At 42.1% G+C, this 27924-nt stretch overlaps 1 protein-coding gene across 3 annotated transcripts; it reads right to left on the minus strand.

Annotated features, from left to right (window-relative positions):
- EEF2K (eukaryotic elongation factor 2 kinase) lies at positions 1 to 27015 on the minus strand. 3 transcript variants are annotated; one of them, XM_035339864.1, is made up of 19 exons: positions 26899 to 27015; positions 20105 to 20429; positions 18190 to 18240; positions 17540 to 17640; positions 15695 to 15755; positions 14778 to 14815; positions 11946 to 12117; positions 9967 to 10116; positions 8032 to 8164; positions 7188 to 7315; positions 6400 to 6601; positions 6095 to 6162; positions 5249 to 5326; positions 4359 to 4421; positions 2967 to 3101; positions 2405 to 2593; positions 1883 to 2007; positions 838 to 1016; positions 1 to 182 (listed from the first exon to the last, which is right to left on the minus strand). In XM_035339864.1, exons 2-19 carry the CDS (start codon positions 20348 to 20350, stop codon positions 73 to 75), a joined length of 2229 nt encoding a protein of 742 aa, XP_035195755.1. In that variant the 5' UTR covers positions 20351 to 20429; positions 26899 to 27015; the 3' UTR covers positions 1 to 72. The 3 variants fall into 3 exon arrangements, with proteins under 3 accessions (XP_035195755.1, XP_035195756.1, XP_035195757.1); XM_035339865.1 differs by lacking the exon at positions 18190 to 18240; XM_035339866.1 differs by lacking the exon at positions 4359 to 4421.
- Between the last annotated feature and the right edge of the window lie 909 nt (positions 27016 to 27924).

A 27924-nucleotide genomic window follows, 5' to 3' on the forward strand; every position in this document is an offset into this window, starting at 1 on the left:
TAAAAATATATCTTTTTAGCTGTGAACACAGTATATAAAAAATTTATATACAAGAACTGCGTAATTGCGATGTCATTCTTCCATCATTGCCCAAGCCTCTTCTGCTTTTTGGTAGTATTGATTTGCCAGTCTGCCTTTCATAGCTTCCATTGCTGCTTCTGCTGCTTCTGTGTAGAGCTCACCTAGAAGAGGAAACAGCGTCAAGTCATTTTGGCAGGGTAAATTAAGACCATCTACTTATCCTGAAGCAATTAAAGGACAAAAAGAGAAACTGAGGTCAAACTACACAGCCAGGTATGAGTGCAGATGTGTATTCTGCTGTCAGCAGTTACACCAGCTGGGAATCTGGCTTTCCCTCTAAGTTCAGTTACATGCCTGGCTGCTGATGGCTCTTCGATGTAATTACAAGGATCCTAAACATGCCTGGCCCATGGGAGTCCCCAACAAGATTGTAAAAACGTAGATACCTGACACATAGATTTATACAGTGAATTAGACAATGCTATGTAGGACCTGGAAGTTATGGGTGCAACTCAAAATGCAAGCAGTAACCCGCAGTTCTGTGGCTTCACAGGCAGTGAAAGTTGCTTGCTAGCCACTCAGCATGTCACACGATTAGACCAGGCACCACCCTCTACCCTGTCATCAGCAAAATCTTTTTTTCCACCATTTTCAGCATTACATCACCCAGTGTCATTACAGCTCCACCTACAAATCTGAGGGTACTGACCCTCTGGACATTTTGTAACAGCTGAATCAGGAAATTAATTTTTGGGGTACCAGCTAGGGGAGAAGGAAAAGCAGGATTACTGATTACAGAAAAAAGTGCAAACTTGCCTGATCTCTGTGGATCCTTATCCAAGTGGAACCCTCCTGTCATCAACATCTCTGCTTCCCTGGCCAGGAGCAGATACCGGGGCTCATCTTGAGTGCCATCATATTCACCTCCCTCATCATAGTCAGTCATGTTCAGGGCAGCATTGTACCAGTACAGCGCTTCCTTCCAATCCTGTGCTCTAAAGTTAAAAATCATTTAGAAGACTGTTACCTTAAGAAACAAATGCACTTTGCACTGGAGATTAAGAATTTAATTTTGCACTAGATTCTCAGAGCCTATGATCTACTTGTTAGTCAAAGTGCTGCTCCTAACCCTCCTATCAAGATAAACTAAGAGAGACTTATTGAGGTAAGTGCATTTTCAGACTTCTTAAAACTTTAAATCATCCTTAGTTAAAAGTAATATCCTCAGCTTTAAGACCATGCTTCTGTCAAATTTCCATTTTATTATGCAAAGGAATGGAAGACTAACAGTGACAAATACTTCATTTGTGACTGCATCTTGCCTATGGTCAGTTTATGACTTATTTCTCCTGTTGTATGGGTTCTTTCACAATTTAATTAGGAAAAAAAACAGACCACATTTTAAAAACTGCTTTTAAAAAAAACACTAAGGAGGAGACATGGCAGTTGTAAATATTTCTTATTTTTAAAGTACTATTTCTCCAGGAGAACCTTGTGTTTGTTTCCCCTCCGACTCCAGGATTTTCAATTATGCAACTCCCACTGAAATCAAGGGAGTTTTATTACCAACTTTAGAGCAAAGAAAACTGTTCATCATAAGGAACTCTTGGTATGAGGGCTGAAATCAAGCATGTAGGTGGACAAAATATGGATGCCCAGCAGCAGAAGTCAGGTCTCTGATTTTCTTTCTGTATTGATGTATCATGGCCTAACCCCTTTTTTTTTTATTCATACCCAGGTTATGTTTGAAGTAACTCTGAAGTAAAATACTGTTCCCCAGAATTATGACATAACAGCTCTTCGTGTGAAAGGCAGGTATGTAGCAATTATACACGTTAGGTTACTCAGTTGCGCACAGTACCTGTCTGAACCAAGATTTACACCTGTATCATATGCTCTTGCTACCAGTATCATGGAAGGCCGGTCTCCAGCTTCTGCTGCTCTCAGCAAGTAGTCAAATCCTTTTTTTCTGTTCTCTTTTGTGTCCTAGTAAAAGGAGACAAAACCTCTAAACTACATGCTAAGTAAAATCATCCCTTCCTTCCTCTAACACTAAACACTCTTTCTCCACATTTGTAATGTTTGCAAGTGTTTAATATATCTGAGAAACAGGCCCAGTCACAAACTGCTGGAGCTAAATAGTAAAGATCACTGCAAAATGTTTCCTAAAGGTATGTAGTGACTTGCTCACAAAATTATGAACAAGCAGCATTTTTAGTTCTTTGTCTAACTCCTTAGCTACAAAGTCACCTATTTTCTCCAAAGAGACTACAGAACACATAGCCATTTTTTGTTTCATCTCCATTTCTTCCTATTCTTATATTCTCTTTCCAGGGGAACACAATTCTGGGTTTTGTTTTTTCCTTTCATCTTTCTTGTTTACCTCCAGAGTAACCTCAGAAAGAATGTGATGTGGCAGCTGAGAGCACATGAGTCCTAACCCAACAATGGCTTCCAGCTCCCCACAGTCTGCAGCATGCTCCAGGTGAAACAGAGCTGACTCCTGATCCCATTCTTTGTCTTTCTCACAGAAACGTCCAGCCTCATGGTAGCGAACCATGGCCAGGTGAACCTAGAATGCAATAGTACAGGAAAGATACACAAGTATTAAGTACAGATCTGATTCTTCAAAAGCCCTGTGCCTATACTTCACTTAGACACAAAGCACTTCTCCGAGGTGACTACTTAAAGCTAGTTGTGTATATCATTGCAGAATCAACAGCAGAATCCTTGCCAAAGGAGCCCAGATAGTGCAAGTCCAAAAGCAGACAGAACACATGGGTTCCTGAGATTAGACATGCTTTATAAAATATGATTAGATGACAGAAAGCTATACACTTATTTATTTTCACCCGTACAATTAATTCATGCAGGGAAGCACCTGTAATAAATACAGCATCTCTTTTTTCCAGCTGGAAAGAACAGAATTACTAGACCCATCCTACCTTCCCAAGGATTGATTTCCCAATTTTCTTCTCAAGTTCTAGAGCATTAAGTCTCTGAATTTCTTGAGCGACACAGGATGGTCTGTGGATGTGGACTCTAGAAGAATTGTAGAGATTCCATTTCTCCACGCTGATCTGAAACATGGAATATACTATTATTTCTATTCCAAAATTAAAATTTCTATACTCTCCATAAAGACTACCATCCAGAAATCAAAGCCCCATTAATACTATCATTTATTAGTAAATACTGTCATTTAAGATATTGCTTTGAAAAGTCACGTCAGCAGCTGAATAAGCGTTTGTGTTTCTTCAAAGAAATACAGCAAAGCACACTACAACAACAAATATATTCCTTAAATGACAGCAGCTAAGCAAAGTAGCACCTTTAAGTTACGAATCAGGAAACAGGTACTTACAAAAATAAGTACCTGGATAATCACACTGCAAGCACTAAGGCTTTGCATGCACAAAAAATGAAACCTATATTTTTCTGGTCAGAATTTCAGTTAAAAACATTTTAAATGCTGCTTGCATTCAACAATTCTAGAAGAATGAAAAGTAACAATACACAAGATGATAGGAGGATACATGTATTGATGTTTCTCAGAATGACCAACACAAACAAGATCAAACAACTTTTCAACCTCACGGGTGGATGAGAAGTACTAGCCAAAAAAAAAGAATCCTATCAGAAAGTAAGCCATTGGAGGCACACACAAAAACACAATAGGGAAACCTACTGACACAGAAATTCAGCCTGTTAAAGCTGTTTCAATTTCCTGAAACCACAATACATAAACCACTACAAGGAAATTCTGAAAAGTGTATCTAATGAAATTATTCATTGCTGTCAAAACTGTTTTTTTCCTTTCCTTGCAAAACAGAATTGCTTAAGTTTATAGCCACAGAAACTAATTACCGCAGAAGCTGTATTTTGCAAAATCATAGAAGTATGTCTGTTTTTCTAGCTCAGTTAGATATACAGTGGAGAGATCCATTGTCACATATTTCAAATACTGCAGGTTTTGAAAGTCTTATCCAACCATGTATAAGACAAGTTGAAAAAATAAAGTGCAGAAATGAAATATCTAGTTAGACATAAAGAAATCCATAGAACTACAATTTCAAGTGAGAAACCCAGGCAGAATCCCTAATTTACATTAGGGACCAATGACAGAGGTGACTATTTATAGTTTTTAATAGAAAAATAAAGGCAAAAACAAGGAAAGAACGTAGAGCGTTTAGTTGTTATAAACAGACATTCTGCAACTGAAAAGGAAAGAAAATTGACATCTGATTTAGTGATGTAATATTAGACAGCAGATGAGTGGAACAAAGGACAATCTTAGTGGTAAACTCATTGTCTACGAACATTTCTGCTTTATTTACCCTTGCAGAGCTTCCCAAACTGTCTTCATCAGATTCATGTCTTCGGTTGTTGTTTGAATGGCCCTATGTTAATGTAAAGATTTGCATCATTTAATTTACAGCAACTGATGCATGCCAGTTACCCTTCCAGACTACTCCTATCCAGCAAAAATAATGGAGACAATGATCAAAATAGTTTCCAATGGATTTTCTTCTCTCAGTGGTATTGCAATATAAAAAGCAACATGCTGAAACAGTAAAGAATACGGCATAACCAGGCTTACAGCCTGTAAACTATATATTCCATGACAAATACCTTGCCAACTCAAATGTGACAAAAGGTGTATCCTTGGAAGCAATATTCTCTTTCCTATCTACAAATTAAACATCTAGTTAAGGCTTTCAGGTAAAGAAACATTTCTTGAAGTTTTTACTTTAAATGAGTAACCACCTAAGCCCCAGGAATTCTGAAGTTGCATGTTATTATCTGAGAACAACATCAAGTTCTGTTCATTAACCTCAAACCATATAAAGTCATAGAAAGTAGAGAGGTTAAGTGTGTCTAAAAACAGGTCATATTCATGCATTCAATATGACAAGAAGCTGGCTATTAATCAATGTTGTTCTAATGCAATACAGAACACTTCCAAAAAAACATAAACCTACAACATGCAATCAAATGTGATGTTTGAAATTAAACTCCCCATTACAAACAGTGTTTTTCCTGTAAAAGTGTCATTAACATTCCCAAGAAGAATAAGTAATTTTGCAATGTGTGGGAGTTTCTTTCCAACTGTTTTTTCCATTTACAAAGTCTAGATCAAAAGGGATAAAAATTAGATTCTTCTTTGGAATCACTTCAAGTATGAACAGAAGGCCCAGTTCTGTTAAACCCAGAGTCAGGTTCTTACCCTCTCTCTATGATCCAGATCTTCTAATTCGCTTCTCTTTTCACTGGGATATCCACTGTCTCCACCATTTTCAAAATCCTATAGAAGAAGAAAAGAAAGCATCACAGCATTAGTACTGCCCTTTGTAAAGATCTCAGCTTGACACTTCCCAGAAAGCAAACCTTCTGCTAGGTTCAATAAGGTATGCTGGGATACTGGATGAAAAGGATTATATGTTGTGCTGACAGGCAGAGTGGTACTTAATGAACAAGAAGGCACTGTCGAAGTTCACGTTCCTTCTTAGATACATAAAAAAAATAATCAAAGACTTGCATACTTGATCAAACCCAGAGTCCATTTAAAGTTGTTTTCAGTTGTAGGCAGTTAAAAAATAAAACAATTAATGGACAGCCCCTGGTATTGGGGCCCTGGAGTAGGAAAAATCTTTGTAAAGCGATTATTGCAGACATATTGCGGTCTTCATAGTCGAGGTTCTCTAACATTTCACAGTACAAAAATTTGCAGAGACCTAATCAACGGGGATTCTGTTTAGCCTTCATACTGTATCAGCTGGCAAAAGTGCCCGAGACACAACATGCAGGCAGGGGAATAGATAAACACTTAAATTATCTGTTAAAATAAACCACATGCAAGTAAATTTCTAGAGAAAAAAATAGACTACTGATTTAAAATAATATGTTCTTCCATTATTAAAAACAGCAAATCCATGCAGGTAATGTGACCTGCAGCACTGAAAGCAGCCTGAAAGCTTTCACGTGCCCTTTGTGAACAAGGCCTTCCAGCCATCCTTTGAAGAGACATTCATTAAGGAACTACAATTTCATTTTCTGTTGGAAAGACACTTACTCTTTGGTTATCAAGCTGATCATAGTCTTTGTGAATCAAGTTATCTACTTCATTAAACACCGGCCAATCTAGGAACAAAAACACATGCATCTTATTTTAAGGATAACATGCTTGAGAAGAAAGCTCTAGATGCCATCATTTTACTTTTATCAGTTATTTTACAAAAGCATCCCAAAGAAACAAAAACAATTATCTACACAGAAGTACCTGGTTAAATACAACATGCTGTGTATTTAAAACCTATATAATTGAACAAGTCACCACCAAATGTTCTGGAACGCCCAAGTTACATGAGGCTCACTCACGAAGCATGTCCATCTTTTGGCTGTGAGGTGTTGCTGAAGAAGGAGAGCAGGGTAGAGAGTCAAATGCCACATCGCTCATGCTCTCATCTCCAGAGTTTTCAGACAGGCGGGACAGCAGAGGAGGCCGACTACCAGAAATTGTTCTCACCCGGCTGCTGCCACATTTTTCCTCTGTGCCACGTAGAATTGTCTGAGCAGATTCCTTGGCAAATTAACAAGAAAATCTTGTGAATAATGCTTCACTGTATTCTGAGTACACTACGCAGGCCAACGTGACTGCTTATTAGGGGTCCTCTACGAAAGTGGGGGGTAAATACACACATGTATATATAACTATTTGCTTTGAGAAGTTCTAGGCCCCAACAAAATATCAAGTCCTAGCATTATTGCAGTCAGAGAGCTCTGTTTAAGACTGAATTTCATTCAAAACGTTTCACCAAATCCCATTCTCACAAATAATCAACTGAAGCTGAGGTCAGTTAAAGACAAACAGCTCTATTCTTTATTCTCCCTGAATTAGTGTTGTGACCTACAAAACCTACTAATGATTTCAGCATTCAAAGATGAACTTGGTCCTAAATGTGTTTGTTTTGCAAGATTCCCTGTTAAAGTTACAGCATGAATTCAGAGCCAAGTGTGGATAAGTCAACTTTAAACTGCTGTATTAGTGATTAATCTGCTTTTATCTGTCACATAAATAGAATATTAGAGCTTTATTTACAGGGCTTTTAAAGTTAAAATAAATCAGCTATACTGCTTAGCTACACTTTTTTCAATCAAGCACTTACAAGCAATTTGTTATTATAATCCAAGGCATCCTTCTCTCTGGATGAAAGATCAAATGGTGCAAGGCCCATGCTTTTGCAAATCTTGTTGCAGGAATGAGAATGAAAGAATAAGGCCATACCTCGAACACCTGTGGCATTGAAAAAAACACTGAGTAAGCTTTTTACTCAAAGTTTATATGATGGCATACTTATTAAAAGATAGAAGTCCCAAATAATTTTCTAAGAAGCTAAAGGCAAAGCTAAAAGAAAAAAAAAAAAAGCTTCATAGTACAGTGCTCAATCTACTTTCATTTTCTGTTTGAAATCCTGTAAGTGCTTTTTAGTCTCTCTGAAAGACAAAGTGAAAGTAGCCTGCAAATTTGTCAAAAACTATGTATGCACAGAACATAATAAACCAACGAAATTGGATGCATTGTTAAGAAAGAAACATGCCTAAAACTGATCCTGCTTACAAGACTTGCCGTGTCCTATGAATTACTTCACGTATGGACACAAGGAGCATAAAATATGCAAAACTTACCTCTCTATATTCAGCAGTGCCATTCCTGCAACACGGCAAGGAAATTAAAAGCAATGATTATTCTCACATCGCATGAAGCTACTTAATTTCATTACTTGTCTGGTCTAATAGTAGGCCAGCAGATGTGTGCCAAGATCAGCTCCCATTTTAAAACTGCCTGTGACAGCTGCCCTGTTCAAGGACCGCTTACAGTAGAAGTTCCACAGCTGTTTCCAAGGCCCTCAGAGAAGTGCCCACTTGCTCAGTCAATAGTTGCTCATCAGCATGCAGCAGGAAGAGAAAATAAGCATCCACTAGCTCATCAAACAGGATAACTGATTTTACCTAGGTTGCCATCTCCAAAATCGGTACCACTCTCTGTATGTATCTGAGGGTCTGTGTAAAGATCTCCAACTCCCTGAATATCAACAATAATGAGCTGGTGTCCTGAGCGCTCAAAGGTGAAGTGACTGAAGGCCTGCAAGGAAGCACAGGAGATGTCTGAGAAAAGTCACCCTTGAATTACTGAGAACAGCAGCACTTACTGTGACCACTTACAAATGGCCAGTGAAACCAGATAACAGTACTAGTGAAATAGAACTGGTATGAATATCATGATGAAAACAGTAAGAGACTAAAAGGATGTAGTGGATTTTTATTCCTACATATACACAGTTTTTTTATCCCTACAGAGTCACAGTGAGATTATGCTTTCGTGTAAGTCCTGTCTGATTGGCTCATGTAAAATCATGCAAGTCAAGCAAGCAGAATTTGGCCCCCAATTTTAAGTGAGGGCAAAACAGAAGGACTAACAATCCCTGGAAAATTGTTTTTATTAAATACTGCCCTTCAGACTTTTTCAGAATATCTAATATTCTATGAAGTGGCTACATCCAATATTAAGAATTTGCTGGGGAAGGAGTAATTGCTCCCCAGGGTCCAAACGGGGAAGGAAATTTCAGATACATCTACTAAACATAAAGGAGCATCTGTTGCCCCTGTGGCATTGCTTCTCCAACCTGGTCCCACCCAGAGAAGTGCTGAAAGAAGTAGGGTGAAGAGCAGCAATGGGAACATGCAGTGCAGATTGCTCTATTCCTTCTTCCAGCACTGGACATGCCATTTTCCACTACAGTCCTCACCTTAAGAAATGGGGAGCAGGGCATGGAGGGAATAACAGTGGGCTCTGGAGCCAGTTCAGAATCACTTCTGCATAAAAACCCTGGCTGTGCCTGTGAATCAACAAGCTCTGCAGCCCTTGGACACTGCTTCCTGCTGCCAACAGGCAAAGCTCTGCCCCATTCTGTAAAATGAAAACACGAGCATCCCCTGAATTCTTCTTCCACTATCTGCCTTTACGTTTGTGTATCAGATGTTGAAATGTATGTTTGTACTCTTTAAATACTGTGTTCCAAGAATCAAGTATAAAAAGCCCTTTTCTTTGGCATAAAGCTGAGACATTAGGATCTTCTGGGAAGGCCTCCAAAACAGTGCTGCCAGGCCTGGGGGAGGTGAGTTGCGGTGACAGACAAACACTTTAAGCATAGCAAGTCTCACAGAACACTTTGTTCCAAACTTGTGAAAGCACAGCACTGAACATAAATGTTCTGCTTACATTAAGTATGATACAAATACCTTAAAATAGGTGAAGAAATTAAAATAACATAACCCTCATCTCCCAGTTAAAAAAATGAAAAAAAAACTTTTGCTATGCTGACCACTTTGCATTCTTTGCCAGTATTTTAAAAAACTCTGTGAAATACAAGAATTCCCAATCACTTTAATCTCAGATTCACCTATTCAGAGGTTGTATCTGAAAAACACAAATTATTATACGTAAATGTGCTAGATGTTTGTTTACATCAGTTAGGTATCTACCACTTCCTTTTGTGTATTACTCCGAGGTAACAGCAGCCTACTTAGTACATAATACCTGAGACGTCTTCCCTCTGCTTTAACTTGAAGAGAGTTTGAAGAATGTTAATGCCTGTAATTATAACTAGAGGAACAGGGCTTACAATTTCTGAAGAGCATTAACCCTGTTCAACTAAACTAAAAAAATCAACAGACGTTGAAATGTGATTAAAAAAACGCTCAGCATTTGAGAAAGCACACCCCAAGTAAGGGGTGTGCATACTACATACTGTAAAAAGAGAAAATAATTTGGCATTGTTCTGGAAAGGCTGCTGTTTCCTCTCTTGGCAGTAATGCAAGATCTCTGGACAGAGCCAACAAATGGCTTGCAGCAGGCTCTATGGAAAGCATTAAACAAAGCCTCACTTGCGGAGTAAGACGAATGTTGTCGTCTCGCACAAATCCAGAATTTGAGTTGTATTTGATGTATTTGCCCTCAATGTAATGTTCCAGATGAAAGAGAGGCTTTCCAGGTCTGTTCTTCATTTCAATAATACAGGTCTGTACTATATCCACCTGGGGAGGGAAGGAAAATAAACAATGACTAACAGAATACTGTCTTCAGATTAATGTGTGTGAATGCTCCAGCTGGAAAAACTTTGCCAGCAAAAGAAGCTGAACAATTGCCAAGATCTGCCTGTTTAACAAGGGGGTGGAGAAGAGTCATGTGCTTCTTAGGTAACTGGGGGAATTTCATAAATTAAAAGCAGTCACTTCAACACAGACCATTTCTGCAAAAAATCCCACTGAAAAATTTTTAGCAAATGTTGCCTATTTTATTTCCTTGGGTACCTTAGGAGTGTGCTGCAAAGAGTCTAAATCCAAACAGCAAAACATACACTGCACAACTTGTAGAAATGCCTCTTCAAAGGAGGGCTGAAGACCTTCTACCATTCAGATATTTTTGTATCTTGCCCCACCTCAACACAAAGACTATCCCAGAGGCACTCCTAAAGGAGAAATCTTCACAACTTTCATGTTGTTTACATCTTTCTCAGGTGGCATTTTAAAACTTCTCTAGATTCCTCTCTGAGCACTTCACCCTATGTCTCGTCTTGCTATTTTGTGACAGTTACTAACTCTTGTACAGAATGCAATGCATAGTCCACAAATTCAGAAGCACTTACTACTTTTGACTATTAAGTTGTCAAAGCCCCCACGTCGAGGCATACATTTTGGCCCAAGCATCCTGTCACATGTCACACATCACATGCAGTCTGTGGTACAGTCAAGAGCAGGACCCAAGTTCCCACAGTAGAAGCACGGTTCTGTCCCAATGCTTGCTTCCGCTCAACTGAAGCCACAGTCCAAGTCAGGCATTTGCTACCAGCAGCATATTAAAGCAGCTTATGTATGCTGATACATAGCAGGGACGCACTGAACAAGAGGAGAGGGTGGCTGGGAATGCATGACAGTGCATCCTTGTATCCTTCATTCTTGTATTTTAATTCTTGTCTTTTAACAAACTGCTGGAAGTGGTTTCATTCGGGGCACAAAGACTAGCTTTGACCAGCTGCTATCCAGCTTACCACCACAGAAAAGTGTGAAGCTATGCTGGCCACATTTATAAGACTATATAAAATGCTTAACATGGACACCAGAAATATGACCCGCAAAACAGCAGAACCACTCTTCCCAAGTCTTACGTGTATATGCACATCCCTTGCAAAGAGGATGGGAACTTCTCTTGATGCCCTAAAGCCTGGTCTGACACTCTAACCAGCTGGCAGTTTCATACGTCTTAATGCTTTGCAATTAACACAGTGTGCTGACATTGTCACTGAGTGACCTAAAGGAGACAAAGGTAAAGCATCTTCATTTTTTGGAGAGTTATTGACCATTCCTCAGAAATCTGTATTTGAACAGCTTCATAAAGTTACCCAGGTTCCCAGCTCTTCTTAAAATCACTGCTAGGGAGGTGTCCAAATAGGCTTACAAGACTTAAGCAGCCACCTCACTGGAGCACTAACAGTTAAATGCTTACTGAGACTGCTGCTGGTAATAAATAGTCACATCTCTGGTTATCTGAAAAGCAGCTGGGCAAATATCAAAAAGAGCAAGGCAAACACCATTTTATTTTGGTCTTCAGTCAACAGCTGAGAACGGTCAAATATTCACAAGCCCACGTGACTAATTTTGGATATGCAAAGCAATTTCTGCATTTACTTAATTAAAACAGCTACCATTTAATGGAAAACACAGCAGGGCAGAAGACTCAGCAATTAAATTTAATAGAACATGAACAACTAATCCTTTCTAAATACATCTGAAACCTATCTAATAGAAGAACAAGACCGAATTTTTGCATAGCATAAAGTTTTGCATAGCAAGAACTTTGAATGTACCTGTTTTGGTGGTTTGTGCCGATTGTACTCTTCTCCCCAGAGTTTTGCTTCCATCTGAAGTCGGACATCCTCAAAATATACCTCCCTGCCTACGCTCTCTATGTACTTCTTGGCAACATAGTTATAGGCGCCCTTCCAGTTCTGTGTGTGCAAGAAGTTGGACAGCTTTTTCCTGAAAGACAAATCAATTTCTGATGAAAAGAAAACCAATAATTTTAATTCAATCTTCCCCTTTTCTTTGTCTCTGTTGACAAAGCCAAGCCATAGGATCAGGATTACCCTCAGTCTGGATTGGATCTTATGTTATGTACCAGATATTTTAGATGAAAAGCAAAGCACAGGTAGGGAGCAGAAGAAAAAGCAACAACCCATACGAATGGTTGGGTCTTGCCAAACTGCCTGTTTCATTTGACTGCTGCTTTTACTTTGAACTTCCTTTTCTGATTTCTTTTTCCCTCTCCACACACAGAAAAAACAGACTGAGAAGGGCTGCTGCCATCTCAACGCCCTGTTCTACAGCCAGTGATTATTTTATGCAGAAATGAACAGGGAGTGGCATTTCAAGCAAACTGAGGGGAAACAAACCTCTCCTGCAAACTGCAGCTTTCTCGACACACAGTGGTGACAACTATTCAGTATCCCCACTGTACCCAGAAAGATAAGTGCAGATGACAGTTCTTCCTCTGACTTTAACTTTTGTTCATGTGCAAATCTTTACTCCACAAATCTCTCAAAAGTGAAGAAAAAAGACTGACAAGAGAGGATCTGCCAGCTGCCAAGAAGCGGATTAAGCAGTGGTTGTAGAAGATGCCAACACTCAAATCAAATGGGGAAAAAAGTTATCAAGGATTTCAAAGCAGTCTTCTTTCCCAGAGCAGCCACATCAATTTATATAGGACACACAGAGAAAGGAGAAAAGCACTTCCCCTCCCCTCCCCCAAGTGACTTAATTCAACAGAGAAGCTGGCCAAAAAAGATTTTAAAACCCCTCTACTGTGGCAGCAGTCATATTGCTGGACACCCCAAGATAAGAGAGGAGTTTGAAAAATAGTAGCTAGAGTAAGGCACGGCTGGCTACTGAGCAGTCTACTCTGCTCAGTGACAAGCAATGGTTCTGAGCCTTTCATGGTGCCATGGCAAACTGAACATTTTGAGAACTTAGTAGCAGCAAATACTCATCCCTCCCACTCCTTCCTTCCCTCTCTCACTCCCAAGACCTCGGTACAGAGGTAGAAATGCACAGAGGATCTAAAGGAAAAGCAACTGCAGATAGTCTGTCATCCTGCAGGGATAGGCCGTCACTGTAACAGAGACCTTGGAAAGAAGGAACAGGTGAGGTAAGAATTACAGCCATGATTTGAAACTTTTCCAGTTCTCTGAAGAAACAAATTTCTCTCCATAAAACAAGCCAGCTCATGTGCTCTTCTAAAACCAACACTGCAGTTCACTGAGCCAACAGCAGCTAACGCTGTCAATGCAATGACTAAAGACTTGCAGAGTTGCAAAAATCTAGAAGAGAGCTCCAGATGGGAAATATCAGCACACACTGAGAGTTATGGAAGACCCAAGAGCAGGAAGCTGAAACACAACTTATGTACTTTCCTTGTACAATAGATTAAGCCACAAGAATAAAGTTCTGTCTGTGTCACTACTCAAGATACTCTCTAATGTTGAATTTGGTCATTCAGAAACAAGAACTAAAAGCAACGTCAGCAGACTAAGATTTGTTAATGTCCCAAGCTTTTGTACTGCTGTTATCTATCTGGCTTTGCAAGAGCAGAGCCACCAGCATGAACCAATACTGAACAAATACAAAAATGAAGGACTGAGGGATTACTTTGCCCCCTTTTTCCTCAAAGTTCAAAGCATCATGTTACTGCCATTCAGGAATCTTCCCAGAAGTGAAACCAGACCTGAAATGCAATTCCTCCAGATTCTGCAGCTGCAAAGAAGGGGGGAGGAGGCAGTTTAAACAGACAAACATTTTCCAGGAAACATTCATCTTCAGAGCCTGGAAAGGATGGAATGCTCTACTTGCACAAACCAATTCATAGCCAGATACTGATGCCTACAGGCACATTTGCTATCACTCTCTAAGGAAAAAAAAAAAAAAAAGTTCCTCCTCTGTCTTCTCCCACACTTCACCATTCTGGAAAGAATAACTATTAGCATTCAAACTCTGTCTTACTCAGAACAGGATGACTGGTACACGTGATCCAAAGAAAACTGCGAGAATAGCCCTCTTTACTGAGGAAGGCCTTCTGAGTTGAGATTGCATGATCTCAACTGTTCTTCCCCTTTTTCTGTGCCTAAATATGGGCCTGAAGTTGGCCTTCAGTCTGCACACACAGACTCATACCAAATTCAAAGACATTGTAGCTCACTAGGAACCCAAGAAAAATGAAACAAAGCTGCTGCTTCTTTACTTTCATGAGTATTTTGCCTCTAAGAGATGGTGGAGATAGCATTAATTTATGAATTGCTAACTGAAAGGGTGGTTATACTTGCTGGAACCAGGCACAATTACATGTTATCCATCCCGCTGTGGTTCCAGTAAATGCTATGCATTGGCTTTTCAAAGCAAGCCCACTGGATGCCTGCATCACGCTCACTTATGTTCCCCTTAAGACAATGCTCTGCTTTCTAAACCCTACTCCCTGTGCTGTGGATGGAGTCACACAAACAGGAATAAGCCCCTCAGCTGTGTCGTTCATAAATGCACAGCAGGGAGCTAATGGGGAGCTGCACTTTACATGATTTCCACATCTCTGAGAAGTTCCAGTCACCACAAAAGAAAATAGTGCAACAAAGATAAAGTTAGCAGACACTTACGTTCTGAAACATTCTCGCATTGCTCCACGGCCAAAGGGCTAGGGAAAAGAAAAAACAAAAACCCATCATTGTCATGTCCACAAAGTTAATTTCTATCCAGTAAGAGATGCAACCACGTCCTCCCCCTTTATACCCTAGAGAAAGCAGTTCTCCAGCAGGAGCTATGCTCTCTCTCTATCCTTAAGGAAAACTGAAAGCCCCCAGGCCATTTAAAACAGGAATTTGTGGGGAAAAGACATTGGGAATAAGCCTCCTTCCTCGATAGCCCATCAAGCTGACATTCTATGGCTTTTAAAGATACCATTTAAATTCTCTCTCCAGTTTGGAATCGGCTCTGTTGCGACTGCCTAGTGCAGCTGGCTTCAGACATCAAGGCTTCCTCATTTTGGCTTCCACACAGGATATGCCACACAGAGCAGCACTGCCCCAGACATCAGATACTACATCAGAGGCGCAGAGCAAGGTGACTGCAACACACCACCAATCCTGTGATTTAAATGGAAAGTGCAAGTAGCTTCTACATTCCCATACCAAAACTTCAGTCTGTTTTCATCATAAGATCAGAAATTATTTGGAAGCACACAAAATAGTAGGCTTATTGCCAGGCAGGGAGATGAAGCCAGCAGGAAATGGGAGGTCTGAGATGGGAAGAGACATTTCTGGGAAAGAAATGCCTCTAATGCTGCTGATGGGGAAGGGCTGACTCCATGTTCTACCCTATTCTGTGGAGAAAAGGCTGCTTGGATACCAAAACATTACGGATGAACCAAAATATATATATATTTATAAAAAGAAGATGTAAGAGAAGAGAAGAATCAACGCTTTTATATATGAGACAAATGTTTTGCTGCCACTAGTCAGTAATAAGAAGTGACAAATATGACTGCTAATAAACTTGAAGGACCGCGTGATCTTACTTGTGAAGCCATCTTGATGAGAACTTCATCTTCAACCCAGTTCCCAGTAACTGCATTGTACCTACAAAATCAGTAGTTAGGATCAGAGTCATTTAGGTTGGAAAAGATCATCAAGTCCAAACATCAACCTAGCACTGCCAAGTCTACCCCTACACCATGTCCCAAAGCACCACATCTACATGACTTTTGAATACCTCCAGGGATGGTGACTCAGCTACTTCCCTAGACAGCCTGTTTCAATGCCTCACAACCCCTTCAGTGAAGAAAGTTTTCCTAATGACCAACCTAAACCTCCCCTGGCACAACCTGAGGTCATTTCCTCTTGTCCAAAAGTTGCTTCTCTTAAAAAAAAAATGCAGAGGGAATGCAAATCCTCCCATTCCAGGCACCTATCCTTTTGCATCTCCAACTGACGACTTCAAAGTCCTGCTGCTGCTCTCCACAACTTCTAATCTTCCCACTGTGCTTTTGGCCTCCGTTAGTGGTTAGTTCTTCAGGCAGGAAAGAAGAAATATTTATAGCTCTTCAAAGGGACACACTGAATCCTATGGATGATGAACATACTGCTGCAGAAGCTAAACTTTTGCAACACTACAAAACAGGCCTTATCTGCTTTGGCATTAAGCCTTACACAGCCTTACCAAGCTTACGTAAACCTGGGTCTGGCATGGGAGCTACCACAGGACTGTTGAGGACGCGAGCAGAATGCAGCACTGGCTATGGCTGTGAAAAGCAGAGGGGTCAAAATCTGCACACCACTGCACCATGAGAGGAGCACGCCTCTGCACAACCCCCTGGTAATATACAGTACGACTCTGGTTTCTCCCCACCCCCTTAGCTCCCAATGCAGTAAAAACCAAACTGAGAACCACAGCGGCTGAGTCACCAGCACATGACAGGTTCCAGCTAACTCCCCCATCCTGCACGGAGCACTTCATGCACAGACACCCCAGGTACATGAAGTCTGCAACACCCCAGTCTGCAGCAAGCAAAAGGGAGGTGGAAACAGAAATATTAGAGCCATCTCATTTTAATGGGGGTATTTGAGTAGTCCTAAACCAGTACTATCACTTTAAGTATTTTAAAACATGCAAACTATTTCAGGACTGTGTGGCTGACCAGGGCCAGATGCTGCCTGTGGGGAAGAAGAGCACCGTGTGACACTGTCATTAGATGGGCAGGGTGGCCTCCCCAAACACTGATGCTAAGGGGTAATTAACTGGCCTCTAACTCCTACCCATTCCACCCAGAAACCTGTGTCAGTAGGGTAAAAGTTTTGGCAAAGCCTGTACTAAAGCACTGAGAATAGTTCATGGCCCAGACTCGGTTACAGCACGTACACCATGCTGAGAGCTATTCTGGGCTTTATAAGGATTTAAATTCCAGCCACATGCAGCAATACTGCATGGATAGGCAACAGTGAAACTGCTATTCTGGGAAAGGCACAGAGTGCTATGTTGCTTTTTTCCTAAACTATTTAAATTTTAAGTACTCTGCCTCTTTATTGGAATTTATTTCCTTTTAGATTAAGTTTACAGAATTAATAAATCAACTAGGAAATACTTTTCAGCCTTGTTTCCTGTCTGTATGGCAAAATTCAGACACTGCTTGGGTGGGAAAAGAAAGAACCTGATACTGGTTTGCTGAAAGGTTTGTTTCTTGAAAGCATGCAGTATTTAAATTAATGCAGTATTCCTGGGAGATTCAGTTAAGACACTCATTTTGGACATTATTGAAAGGTCTTCAGCCATGTAATTACACATACTCTGTAACACAAACACAGCCCTTACAGAAAACATCATATTCTGTTTCATTTCAGCATTGAGAGCAGAAAGACATACAGACCTGTAGCGAGTGGCATGTTCTGTCTCAATGTCCTCAAGATGAAATTCTGCCCATGGATCAGGCATGTGCTTAGCTTTCTCAATAGCATGTTTCCAGGTTTCCTGAAGAAGATAAAAACTGGCAGGTTATTAACAGAAGACCACCCTGATATTTTATAGTTTCAAGTATAATGAAATAGATCAGAAACATACAGTATCAGGTTTCAGTTCAATTTGCATCATCATGAAGTTCTTGAGAACAGCATCTGGTCTAGTATATACCAAATGTAATTTGCAAAAACTGTACCTTTCAAATGTCTCTAGCATATACCACAAATAACAAACAATAAGTCACATGTAAATGACATTAATTCACTTTTGCTGATTTGATTTTTAACTTTCTGTAACTAATAACATATGCTGGCAGCATAAGCAAAGACTATCAGCAATAGAGCAGTATGAAGGAGGAAAAAATGTTCTGAAGGCCTTGGGTATTACACACTGTGCTCGGCATAAGATACAAGAAATTTGCATATTGTAATCTTGATGACTTACGGGCTGAGGCAAGCAGTTCTTTCAGACAAAATAACATAAAAAGGGCCATAAAAAGGAAAAAAGAAAACATCTTAATGCATCTACTATATATGGTGTTCACATTTTGTTTTAACCTACCCGACTACGGTCAACCACAGAGCCGTGCTTAGAGCGATGCTGTGTGTCATTCTATAGGATGCATGAGAAACATAAAAGTAGGAAAACACATGTGATAAGACAATTGATTGGCAGTCTCCTCTCTGTTAATTAAAAAAAAAAAAAAAACTTTTTTCCACTTAAAGCCAATTTTTGCTTTAATTCCTAATTTAAGTTAATTCTTAGAACATATATGAAGAAGCCTTTTTGGGTAAGTTAGTAACTTCTTATTGGCAAATATGAGTTAAATACCTTGCTTAATAATTAGCTAATTAAACAGAGGCCTGTTTAAAGGCAGAGAGTTAGCAGTAACCCTTCCATCTGCATTTCATCAGCAATGGCCCACACTGTCATCAGCTTTGGGGTCTGATAGGTGGATTCTCACCAGACCAGGCTGCAGTGGTTTAAGATGCTGTCAGTCCTGGCTGGCTGCGTCACTCTGCATCGGAAGCCACTGTTTTGTGACTTGAGCAATGCACGGGGCCTTGCCTGCTGCACATCTGAACCCCATGCACCTTATCTGTGATACAGAGATACCAGAGCAGGTCTTGCAAAGCCCAAAGCAGAGGCACGCACTAAGTTCTGCTACCCCTACTGCAGGACTTGAGCTTCCAGCAGAAGCAGCAGGATAGCTTAGAAAGGAAGAAACAATTGCAGTTTTAGTCCTTAACAGTTTTTTCTCTGACCACGTAACTCAGATATACTCTGATATACTCCACAAGCCTAGAAGCAGGTGTTGAGTATTAAAGGCTAAGCTCCCTGCAGGTCTTAACTGGCTTTAAGCTTTTAACTTGCATAGCATAACATACATTAAAATCTGACCCCGTCTATACTGAACTTCTGCTCCCCACCTTCCTTAGGAATATGTACATTTAAATGCTTTATTAACTAGCTTTGGTAAAAGTCTTACTGCAGACAAAAGTTTCACTTTTATTGGGTTATTTAATATGTTAGCTGAGTGAAATAAACCCTCTGGCATCTCTCCAGAAATAAAGCATGCATTAGGCATAGCCAAGATTTAAGAATATCTATTACGTAAATAATGTTAATATTTATAATAATAAATGTATTAATAAAACACAAATTTCAGTCTGGAGAAAAACTGAGTGACATGCCAGTTGAGCATGAACAGCGCGTGCTCCAGATATCTAACCTATACAGTGACCATCAGTTCTGTTTTTGAGGCTTCACCTCCTGCCGGTTCTCCTCCCTTTGCCTGGCCCTATCCGTGCAAAGGGAGCAGAGGGGGACAGGACACACTGCCAAGGAAGCACCAACTATGGCCCTTCAACCTCTCTGCAGTACCGTGCTGTTCACTTTAAAAAGGTCAGATGCTGCTCAAGTGCACCATCAGGAGCTACTGCCAGTGTGACACTTCATGCCCAGGCACAGGAGCCAACAAGTTAAAAGCTCCCTAACAAGCAACAAGGATAGGATATATAGGATATAGCCCAAGGACCTATCATTACAATTTTGTCATTCACAATTTTATTTCTCCAAGTAAAAAGACTTGGGTTTTTTAACTTACTTGGCGAAATCCAAAATCAAGTATCTTCTGGCAGGCCCCAATTTAGCTTACAACAAATATCATTTCTTAAATCTCCCAATCAACATGTTGCTTTTTTAGTCGTTTGATCATAATGGCAGTGAATTTTCACCTGGATTCTGCTGTCTTTGCAGGCAAAGATCTCTCACGGAACTAAAAGTGACAGTAAGCGATTCAATGGCAGTGTCAGACTACTGGCTTAACGGAATTAACTGCAGGTCTGGGAAAAAGAACATTTTTTTTTTTATTGAAAAACATTAGTTAAAAGAAGTGAAGGAGTTGGAGAGCATTTCTCTTTCATGCCAACTAAATAAAAACAAGATGTTACCGAAGGCTGGAGTCAGCACTTACCTTAAAGCTAAACGAGTTTCTAGGAGAAGAGCTGGAACTGTACTGTTCAGTTTTTGCTAAGTTGCTATAATAATTGTCAACTTTGATACTGGCAGACTTGTTAGAAACTGGATCATCAGTTATCGGACAGATATAGTAATTGTCTTCATCATCACTATCAGCATCAAGATAATTTCCAGAGTTCACTTTAGTCGATCTACCATTATCAATCCCTTCCATACGAAAAATAAGGTCCTCGTCTGCCATGTTTGCGGGAGGTTGCTTTAAGTCCTGCAATGATTAAAGCAGCCACTATTCCAATGCACATGCAAATGGAGGGAAGAAGCTGGGTAGGAGAGAAAAAAAAAAAAAGAATGAGCTATTATTAAAAGAACAAACCATGCATGAAATTGATGTCAGCACACTGGAAAAAAAATGAAAACACAAACAAATCTCCATATGGCTGTATAAAAATAATCCCTGAGTACCTACACGTGGTTTTGATCTCCTCACTGCTAGATCTGGGTTTCCAGAAGGCACTCAGTTTATAAATTGCTCCAGGATTGAGAAAGTAAGATAACCAAGCACACAATAATACTACAAAGTCTGAGGGACCACAAACACCACCTGCTGCCTATAGGTGATGTGTGGTAATCTCATCCTCTGAATGTTTTTATTCCTTGTCTCTCAAATGCTGAGTTCCACAACATCAGCCTTAGTAACTCAAGGAAGTTTTGCCTTAAACAGTACATGGTTGTTTAACCATGGGGCAGGGTTAAACAGGGGCAGGACTTTGCACTTCCCTTTATTAAACTTCACGAGATTCCTGGCTGCCCATTTTTCCTGCCTGCTGAATTTAACGATGATTTGTCAGTCTTCTAAGCACTCCCATCACAGCGATCCTTAAATGCATGTCTCCATTCACCTGCAACAATAAGGGCTTCCAAATGATGATACGGGGAGAAAAAGATAAAAGGAAAGCAGTCATTTATTTAGGGAAGTTGACAAGAACAGATCCTGCTATATTTTCTTTATTTGAAAGGTGCAGCTAAATCCAGCTGCTTCTGTAATCAATAGCAATTGGTATGTGGCAAAACAAAATAAAACAATACCACATTTTGAAGGCTTAAGATGTCCTCCCACCAATTTAAATTTGCCCTAACTATGTGATATTCTCCCCCTGCTCCAAATGCTGGTACAGCTCCCTACTGCAGTATAAGCCCGCTTCTCTCCAAGAAGGCTATAGCCCACTTGGGTTATTTTCTTTTAATGATCTGCATTATTTCAACATCCCAGGTAACTGCAGCCAGTGGAACAGAGAACAATTCAAAGCACGCTGGATTTCAGACTTATAAAGACTCTGCGGGGAAAGCACAATCCATGACTGCTGGGGCTGGGAACCAGCCCACAGTAAATTCCCATATTCCAGCTCAGTATCTGCTTCACACAGGTCAGGCACCAGCTAAAACTACAACTGCTCTATTTCCATTGCACAGAGCTGAAACGAAGAAATATTCTCCCCAGTTAGTGGTTCCCATGATTAAAAAAAGAGGTTAGAAGCTCAGCTATTTCAACTTTGTAGTAGCTTTCTCAATTCTAAGAGAACAGAATAGGTAAGGTTTGGCTTCTGGCTCCTAGGTCCAAAATGAACTAAGCAGAATATCAGTTTAAAAATAAAAGTTAGTTGTATAATGCAGGCACCTCCTGGTATGTTATTTCACTGAGGTTTTTTGACACATTGGAGTAAATGATGTTGGGTTAAAAAAAAGAGGGGGGGAGGTGGAGTTCCAGGTTGGTACTACAGCTTTTCCAATCACCAACACCACTTCCAGCAAGACATAGCACAAGCACTGTACAGCCCACGGGTGTGACAGACATATATTATAAAGAACAGGAGAGTCACGGGGGTGTTTTTCCTGGGGCTCAGGTTCCACCAGCAGCCATCTCACCATGGGAATGTGCCCAGCAGCCTCCACCCCGAGAAGTGGTGATGATTCAGTAGAAGTCAAACTGAAATAAACCCCGGCAGCCTCGCTCCTTTGCACGTTACCAGCCATGCCGATGCAAAGAGGCTTCCATCCTTTGCCACTCACAGCCCTGGGGCTGCAGGGATGCCCCCACTTCCCTGCTGGAAGTCTGGAGGAGATGGAAAGGCACCACTGGGGAGGCACAGGAGGGTCTTCAAGTCCCCCTTTTTTCTTCAAACTCTTGTGCTTTTCCTGTGGAGCCTGCTCATGCTCAAGTCCCCGCCTAGGGAGGTGTGTAGCTATCGAGGAAAGCACAAACAGCCAGACTGCATCAAGGCCACAGTTCATCTAACACCAGCTGCTGCGAAGTAAAGAGCAAAGAAACCTGCACGGAACATCTATCTGCCCCTACTTACATGGTTTTCTAATTGCTGGTAGGGAGGATTTCACAGCCATAAGTTTTTCATATTTTCTCAAACACTGTTCTCTCCCTTCAGGTTTCAGAGGCACTTCCTTAAGTCCCCTGTGGAGAACACCTCTGCCTTTGCCAAATCTGGAGGCTGTCTGTAACGACGACCCAGCCACATCAGCAGCTCAGGACACACTAAGGAAAATAAATAGACTGAAGTGAAACTACCTCTGTGCCATGCACTTCTGCCAGTTGTTTCTTTTAGCTAGAGCACAACATACAGCTGATTCCCTCAGGGCCGTACCCGGCTTGGAGCTTCCCAGGTCACTCCACAGTTTCCTGGTTACCAGCCAGCCACTGCTGAGCTCTATCAGCAAACACAACCACAAGGGAACTGGCAGCAAAGCACAGTCCGACCCCAACTCTCTAAAACACACCAAAATGCAATGCCTGGGCAGGAGGCACATGGGCACCACCCCAGCACAGCCCCTTCCACACGTCCTGCAGTGAGCTGCGGGCACAACCTGCCACCCTCCAAGGAGGGCTGGGTTACTGCTTCATTTTACCAGACAACCTTCTCCAGAAAAATAACAAAGCAGATTTACAAACCACATTGTGGTCCTTAAACTACTGTCAGGGCTTAAGGGTATTATTCTCTGTGAAGGAATCAAAAACTGGCAGCGCAGGCACAAGCTTCCAGGCATACTCAGATTAAAGGGAATATTTCCTCTGCCTCCTATACAGCAAGGATTTTCTCCTCCTTTTAGCTATAATTATTCACAACGCTCTGCTGCTTGAAAAGCAGGAAGGGATTAGATGAAAGCAATAATCATCCAAATCTTCACACAGATTTAGCTGCGCTTAAATATTTGCTGGTGCTTCAGATGGATGCTGGGGGCATATTATTGTCAGGTCTGCCTGTTCTGTTCTTAGAGGGCAAAAATAAACTACACAGAGCAGCATATCTTGGTTCATTTCACACAATATATAAACTAAAATCCTTTGTCCCTGGAGCTCTGACAACTACAGGGATCTGAGCTTCCCGCACATTGCACTTGATCAGTTCTCAGTACTAAGGCAGTCGCAGCCTTCCTGCTGACAGCAGCCTAACAAATACCATGTGTGTGTTACAAGCCGGAGAAATGAGACAGGAATAATCAAAGCCCTTGGAAGAGATGGAAGTCTACCTGGATGCTCTGAAAATGCACGTACCCATCAAGTAAAGGGTTAGTGTTTTGAAAATTTAGCCCTGGAAGTTTAAGGCCAGGCTGGATGGGGCTCTGAGCAACCCAGTGCAGTGGGAGGTGTTCCTGCCTGTGGCAGGGGTTGGAACCAGCCAGTCTTTAAGGTTCCTGCCAACCCACACAGCTCCGTGACTCTACCTTCGCTGTGTAATAGCATACAACTTAAAGCAGATGCTGCTAAGTGTCTGATCAACCACTTCATTCCAGGGTAACCTCACCCAACCAGCTCCATCAGGGATTTCCACACAGCTAGCCTAAGGACAACTGCAGAACAAGGCTTTCAGCTTAGTTTCACTGCTGTTCTCAGCTCTCTGCTTCTCCATCTCGAGGAAACAGTACCAGATACGTACAATTCCCCGCAGCGTTCATAGCTGCAGGCCTTATAGCACAGCTACCGACACATGGTCATGGCAGAAGCAGTGACTGAGCGTACGGAACCTCCTCCAGCACCATCCAGGGCTGGTTACTGCTGTTCTGATGGATGCAACTCTCCCGCAGCTTAGCACTCCATCTGCCTCAGGCAGCACCAGCTACAGCAAGCTACTGCTGACAGTCTGAACACAGCTGGCTTTACAGTGCAGCAGCTTTGGAGCACTCGTATAACCTTTCTTGCAAAGACCATGTGAGAGCAGTCATTTACAGAATGAGGCAACAGCCCACTGCTGAAGGGGAAGGCATCCTCAGTTGCCCCTGCCATTTTTACTGCGACTGTCTTACCAGAGGCTACCAGGTATTGGAGAGCAAGGCGTGTGGTTGCCAGCATGCACAAACAGATGTAAAACGATGCTTCAGGCACCAGACTGACTCCAGGCTGTACTGCTGTCCTAGAGCATCGTGACTCTCAGCTGCTGTCCTGCACTCGTTTCTACTACTGCAGTCAAACACACAGCAGCAGAACCACCAGACAGACCCTCAGTGTCTGAGGGGCAGCAGCAAGAGGAATGCTGTTTCACACAGCAGAGATTGCAAGCATTCAGGATTTCAGTGACTTGCTGCGTAAATGGAACATCACTGCAGATTTTTTTTTGTATTTAAAACTAATAGCATTGATAAAAAACTCAGTTTTTCTTGGAGCCATGTTTCTTGTAAAGGACTCATGTTTACTTTGGAAGTGTGTTTACTAAAAATTGTCCTCGTGGTACATGCTCTTTAAAAGAGAATTCCATAACCAAGCCTTAACTACACAAGCACTGCTCTACATCTCACAGTTTATTTCTTTAGAAGTCCTACAAAAATGCCTGAGCTTCATTCCAAGGCTCATATTCTGTGCTGCTGCCTTACGGCATAAAGCCATGCTATCTAGGAATCCCCGTTGCTATTGCTGCTATGCTTTGATCGTTTAGTCCCTAATATCCCTGACAGAAGCTTTCCTTGGGCTAAGCTACAAAAACAATCACACTGCACTGAACCTAGCCCACAAACCTGCATTAGCACACCGAATCTGTAATTTAAACTACTAACTCCATTCTATTTCAAGAATGTGTCCCATTTTTTAAAAATCAACCTTGTACTATGTGATTAAAAATGCAGAAAATTTAAAAATAATCAATTATTAAATCAGTTCACGTCTCTATTAATTTTGGGCTTTTCCAATGCATGTCTGAAGTATTTTTCTCTTGACATTACATTCAAGTGCCACACTACCAGCAGGGGAAGGTTAGTTGCAAGGACAATATGTTATGTTGTCAAACATAGTGCATATGCAAACATAACCAGAGGGGAGATTTCACATCACAGTGCTGGTAATACGCTGCTTATTTTTGTGTGGTGTCTGTTGTTATGAAATGCTGCTGGTTTGGCAGGGCCCTTGAGCAAGACACCACAGCAGCCTCAGCATGGAAACCTGCTTTAATTCATCCTAAAGAGGTGAGGGATGGGAAGGCTCTAGTCACAGAAGAAGGGAGGACTGGAGCACCCCCAGCTATTTCTTAGGGGCTGCCCCCGCTCAGACACAGTCCTCTGCACTGCTTTAGCACAAGGCAGGAGAACAGGGGCTGCTCGTGGACAGAGGGACTCCAAACTTCTTTTGCAGCATCAGCATTAAAGCAAGAATATCTGTCCCCTCTCCCAGGTATAATACCAAGTTCTTTTGGTTTAACACCACATCAGCTACAGCCACCAAGCAGGATACCTGTAACAGCAACAGGCAGGCTGTGTTAGAAGGAGAAATTGCTATTTTTGGATTAACGTTATTTTAAATTACCAATATGAAATTTAACCTAAGCAATTCTAAAGGCTGCACACCTTACAAAGAATGATTGTTGTTAATTGTTAGGAACCACAGACACAGCTATGCAACGTGTTCCAGAATAACCCCACTGGTACACTAGTGTCCTGCAGCACATCACAGAACTGCTGCACTTCCAAAGCATGTCCCTGATCCCTGTGAACCAAATGCCTACTGCCACCTGCACTGCACACTGACTAGAAAACAGGTTTAGTACGTCAAGGTAAGAGCTCCAATAAGAAAAACATTATTTTCTTTTTAAAAGATGGCTCAACTCACCAGGCACCTTTGACACACCTGGTGTCATCAACCACAGACCTCCTAACGAGAAGCCCCCGGTCCAGGGCCTTCCAGTGTGTGACCACCGTGCAGGCGGTGCTGCAGCCCGCATCCAGCTGCAAGCCCTGCTGCGACAAGGCACTGCATCAAAGTCTTGGACAGCAACGGTGCAAGATTCACCAGCCGAGGAGGCAAGTTCACATGCGGCGGTTCAAAGTCCCTGAGACTCAGGACCCTGAAGCACGCCGCAGCTCCCAGCGCCCAAGGGGCTGTTGGCACTGAGGTGACTCCTGACTGCAGCCCAGGCTCCTGCCAAGCACACGAGCCAACACTACTGTGAGGCCAGCCAAAACACTGGAACACAAAAGGACAGGAAGGGAACTTGCAAGTTACCATCAAACCGCCCTTCCATTTCCATCAACAGCTTTGTTATTTCACTTGGCTTTCAGTTCTCTGCTTCAAATCCACCGAGCAACCACCTATTAACGCTGTTTCCCCCTGAGCAGCACTCAGCACACCAAGCCGTTTGCCAACTGCAAGCTGAGGCGATCGGACCCCCCGAAGCCTACCCCGCAGGGCTCCCTGGGGGCGTAACACGACAAAACTGCTGTCCCCAGATGAAAAGGAAGGAGCGAAAACACGAAAATACCGGACTACCGCTTCCAGGTCACCGCGACGCGAGCACCCACCTTGTAACGACTCCACCCAGCCGCGAAGCTGCTCCTTTTCTAGCTTTTCTAGCGCCGGCTGCTCTCACTCCCTCAAACCACCTTCCCCCCCACGGCACCTACCGGGACCCGCAGCCCCGCTCGTCTCGGAGCGATCCCGGTACCACCCCACCGCCGCCCGGCCCCGCGCAGCCGCCCTGTGAGGGCAGGCGGGAGGCGGGAGGCGGGGCCGCCCCTCGCTGACAGGAGCCGCCCGCCCGCCACGCCTCAGCGCCCCGGGCGGGTACACACGCCAGCTTCTGCCCTAAAGGACCCGCAGCCAAACTGACGGGAGAAGTCTACCAGATGGCTTTTTTTTTTATTTTTTTCCTTTTGTGTGTGTGTGTGTGTGTGTGAGAGAGAGAGAGAGAGAAAAATGATGAAAAATTGAGGCGAAAATCCCACACTGACACCGTTAGGTGGTAGAGGCAGGGGGATCCTGAGCCTGAAGGGAACAGGAGGGAAGGCAGCTGTGCTAGGAACCAGTGCTTGACCAGGAACTGCCACAGCTGATGACCTGAGCTGCTTCCGCATCCCCTTCATTTCAGTTTCCTCAGAGTTTGGAGCCAAAAGGTGGATTTTATGGGGCAGAGCCCCTGGGTTGACCATCCCCATGCCAAGTCCCTCAGGGGAGGCATGGAGCTGTTGCGGGTCGTGGGGGCTCCACACACATAGGGTCAAGTCAAATAGCACAGCATGCAATCTCCCTATTAGAAATAACAGAATTACGCTCCAGATTTCAAAATCCAAAAACCTCAAACCTCCTCAAAGCTTCCTTCCTAAAACATTCACTTTTTGAGTTGAAAATGTGCGTGGCTAAACTTTTTCTCAAACCAGAATTTGGGAAGATTTTAAACAAGACTCCTCCTTACATGGGTCATATGGAAATTAACATAAATAGGTTCTGGGTTAATTGTAATCATTGGCAGCCTGCTAAGAGGCCGCCACTCTTGTTAAATCTTTTATTCACATAAATAATCCTCATTAGTGCTATTTAGCAAATAGCAA

The sequence above is a fragment of the Oxyura jamaicensis genome, chromosome 14, assembly GCF_011077185.1.
Source record: "Oxyura jamaicensis isolate SHBP4307 breed ruddy duck chromosome 14, BPBGC_Ojam_1.0, whole genome shotgun sequence".
Classification (NCBI taxonomy): domain Eukaryota; kingdom Metazoa; phylum Chordata; class Aves; order Anseriformes; family Anatidae; genus Oxyura; species Oxyura jamaicensis.

Bases quoted from the DNA above. Each gene is read 5' to 3' on its own strand.
- EEF2K (XM_035339864.1), bottom strand. From the start codon at position 20,350: ATGGCAGACGAGGACCTTATTTTTCGTATGGAAGGGATTGATAATGGT. The intron at 15,756-17,539 runs GTCTGTATGTCT...CTGATTTTGTAG, and splicing joins GAACATGCCACTCGCTACAG to GTACAATGCAGTTACTGGGA. The intron at 183-837 runs GCAAGTTTGCAC...TTCCTCTTCTAG, and splicing joins TAAGGATCCACAGAGATCAG to GTGAGCTCTACACAGAAGCA.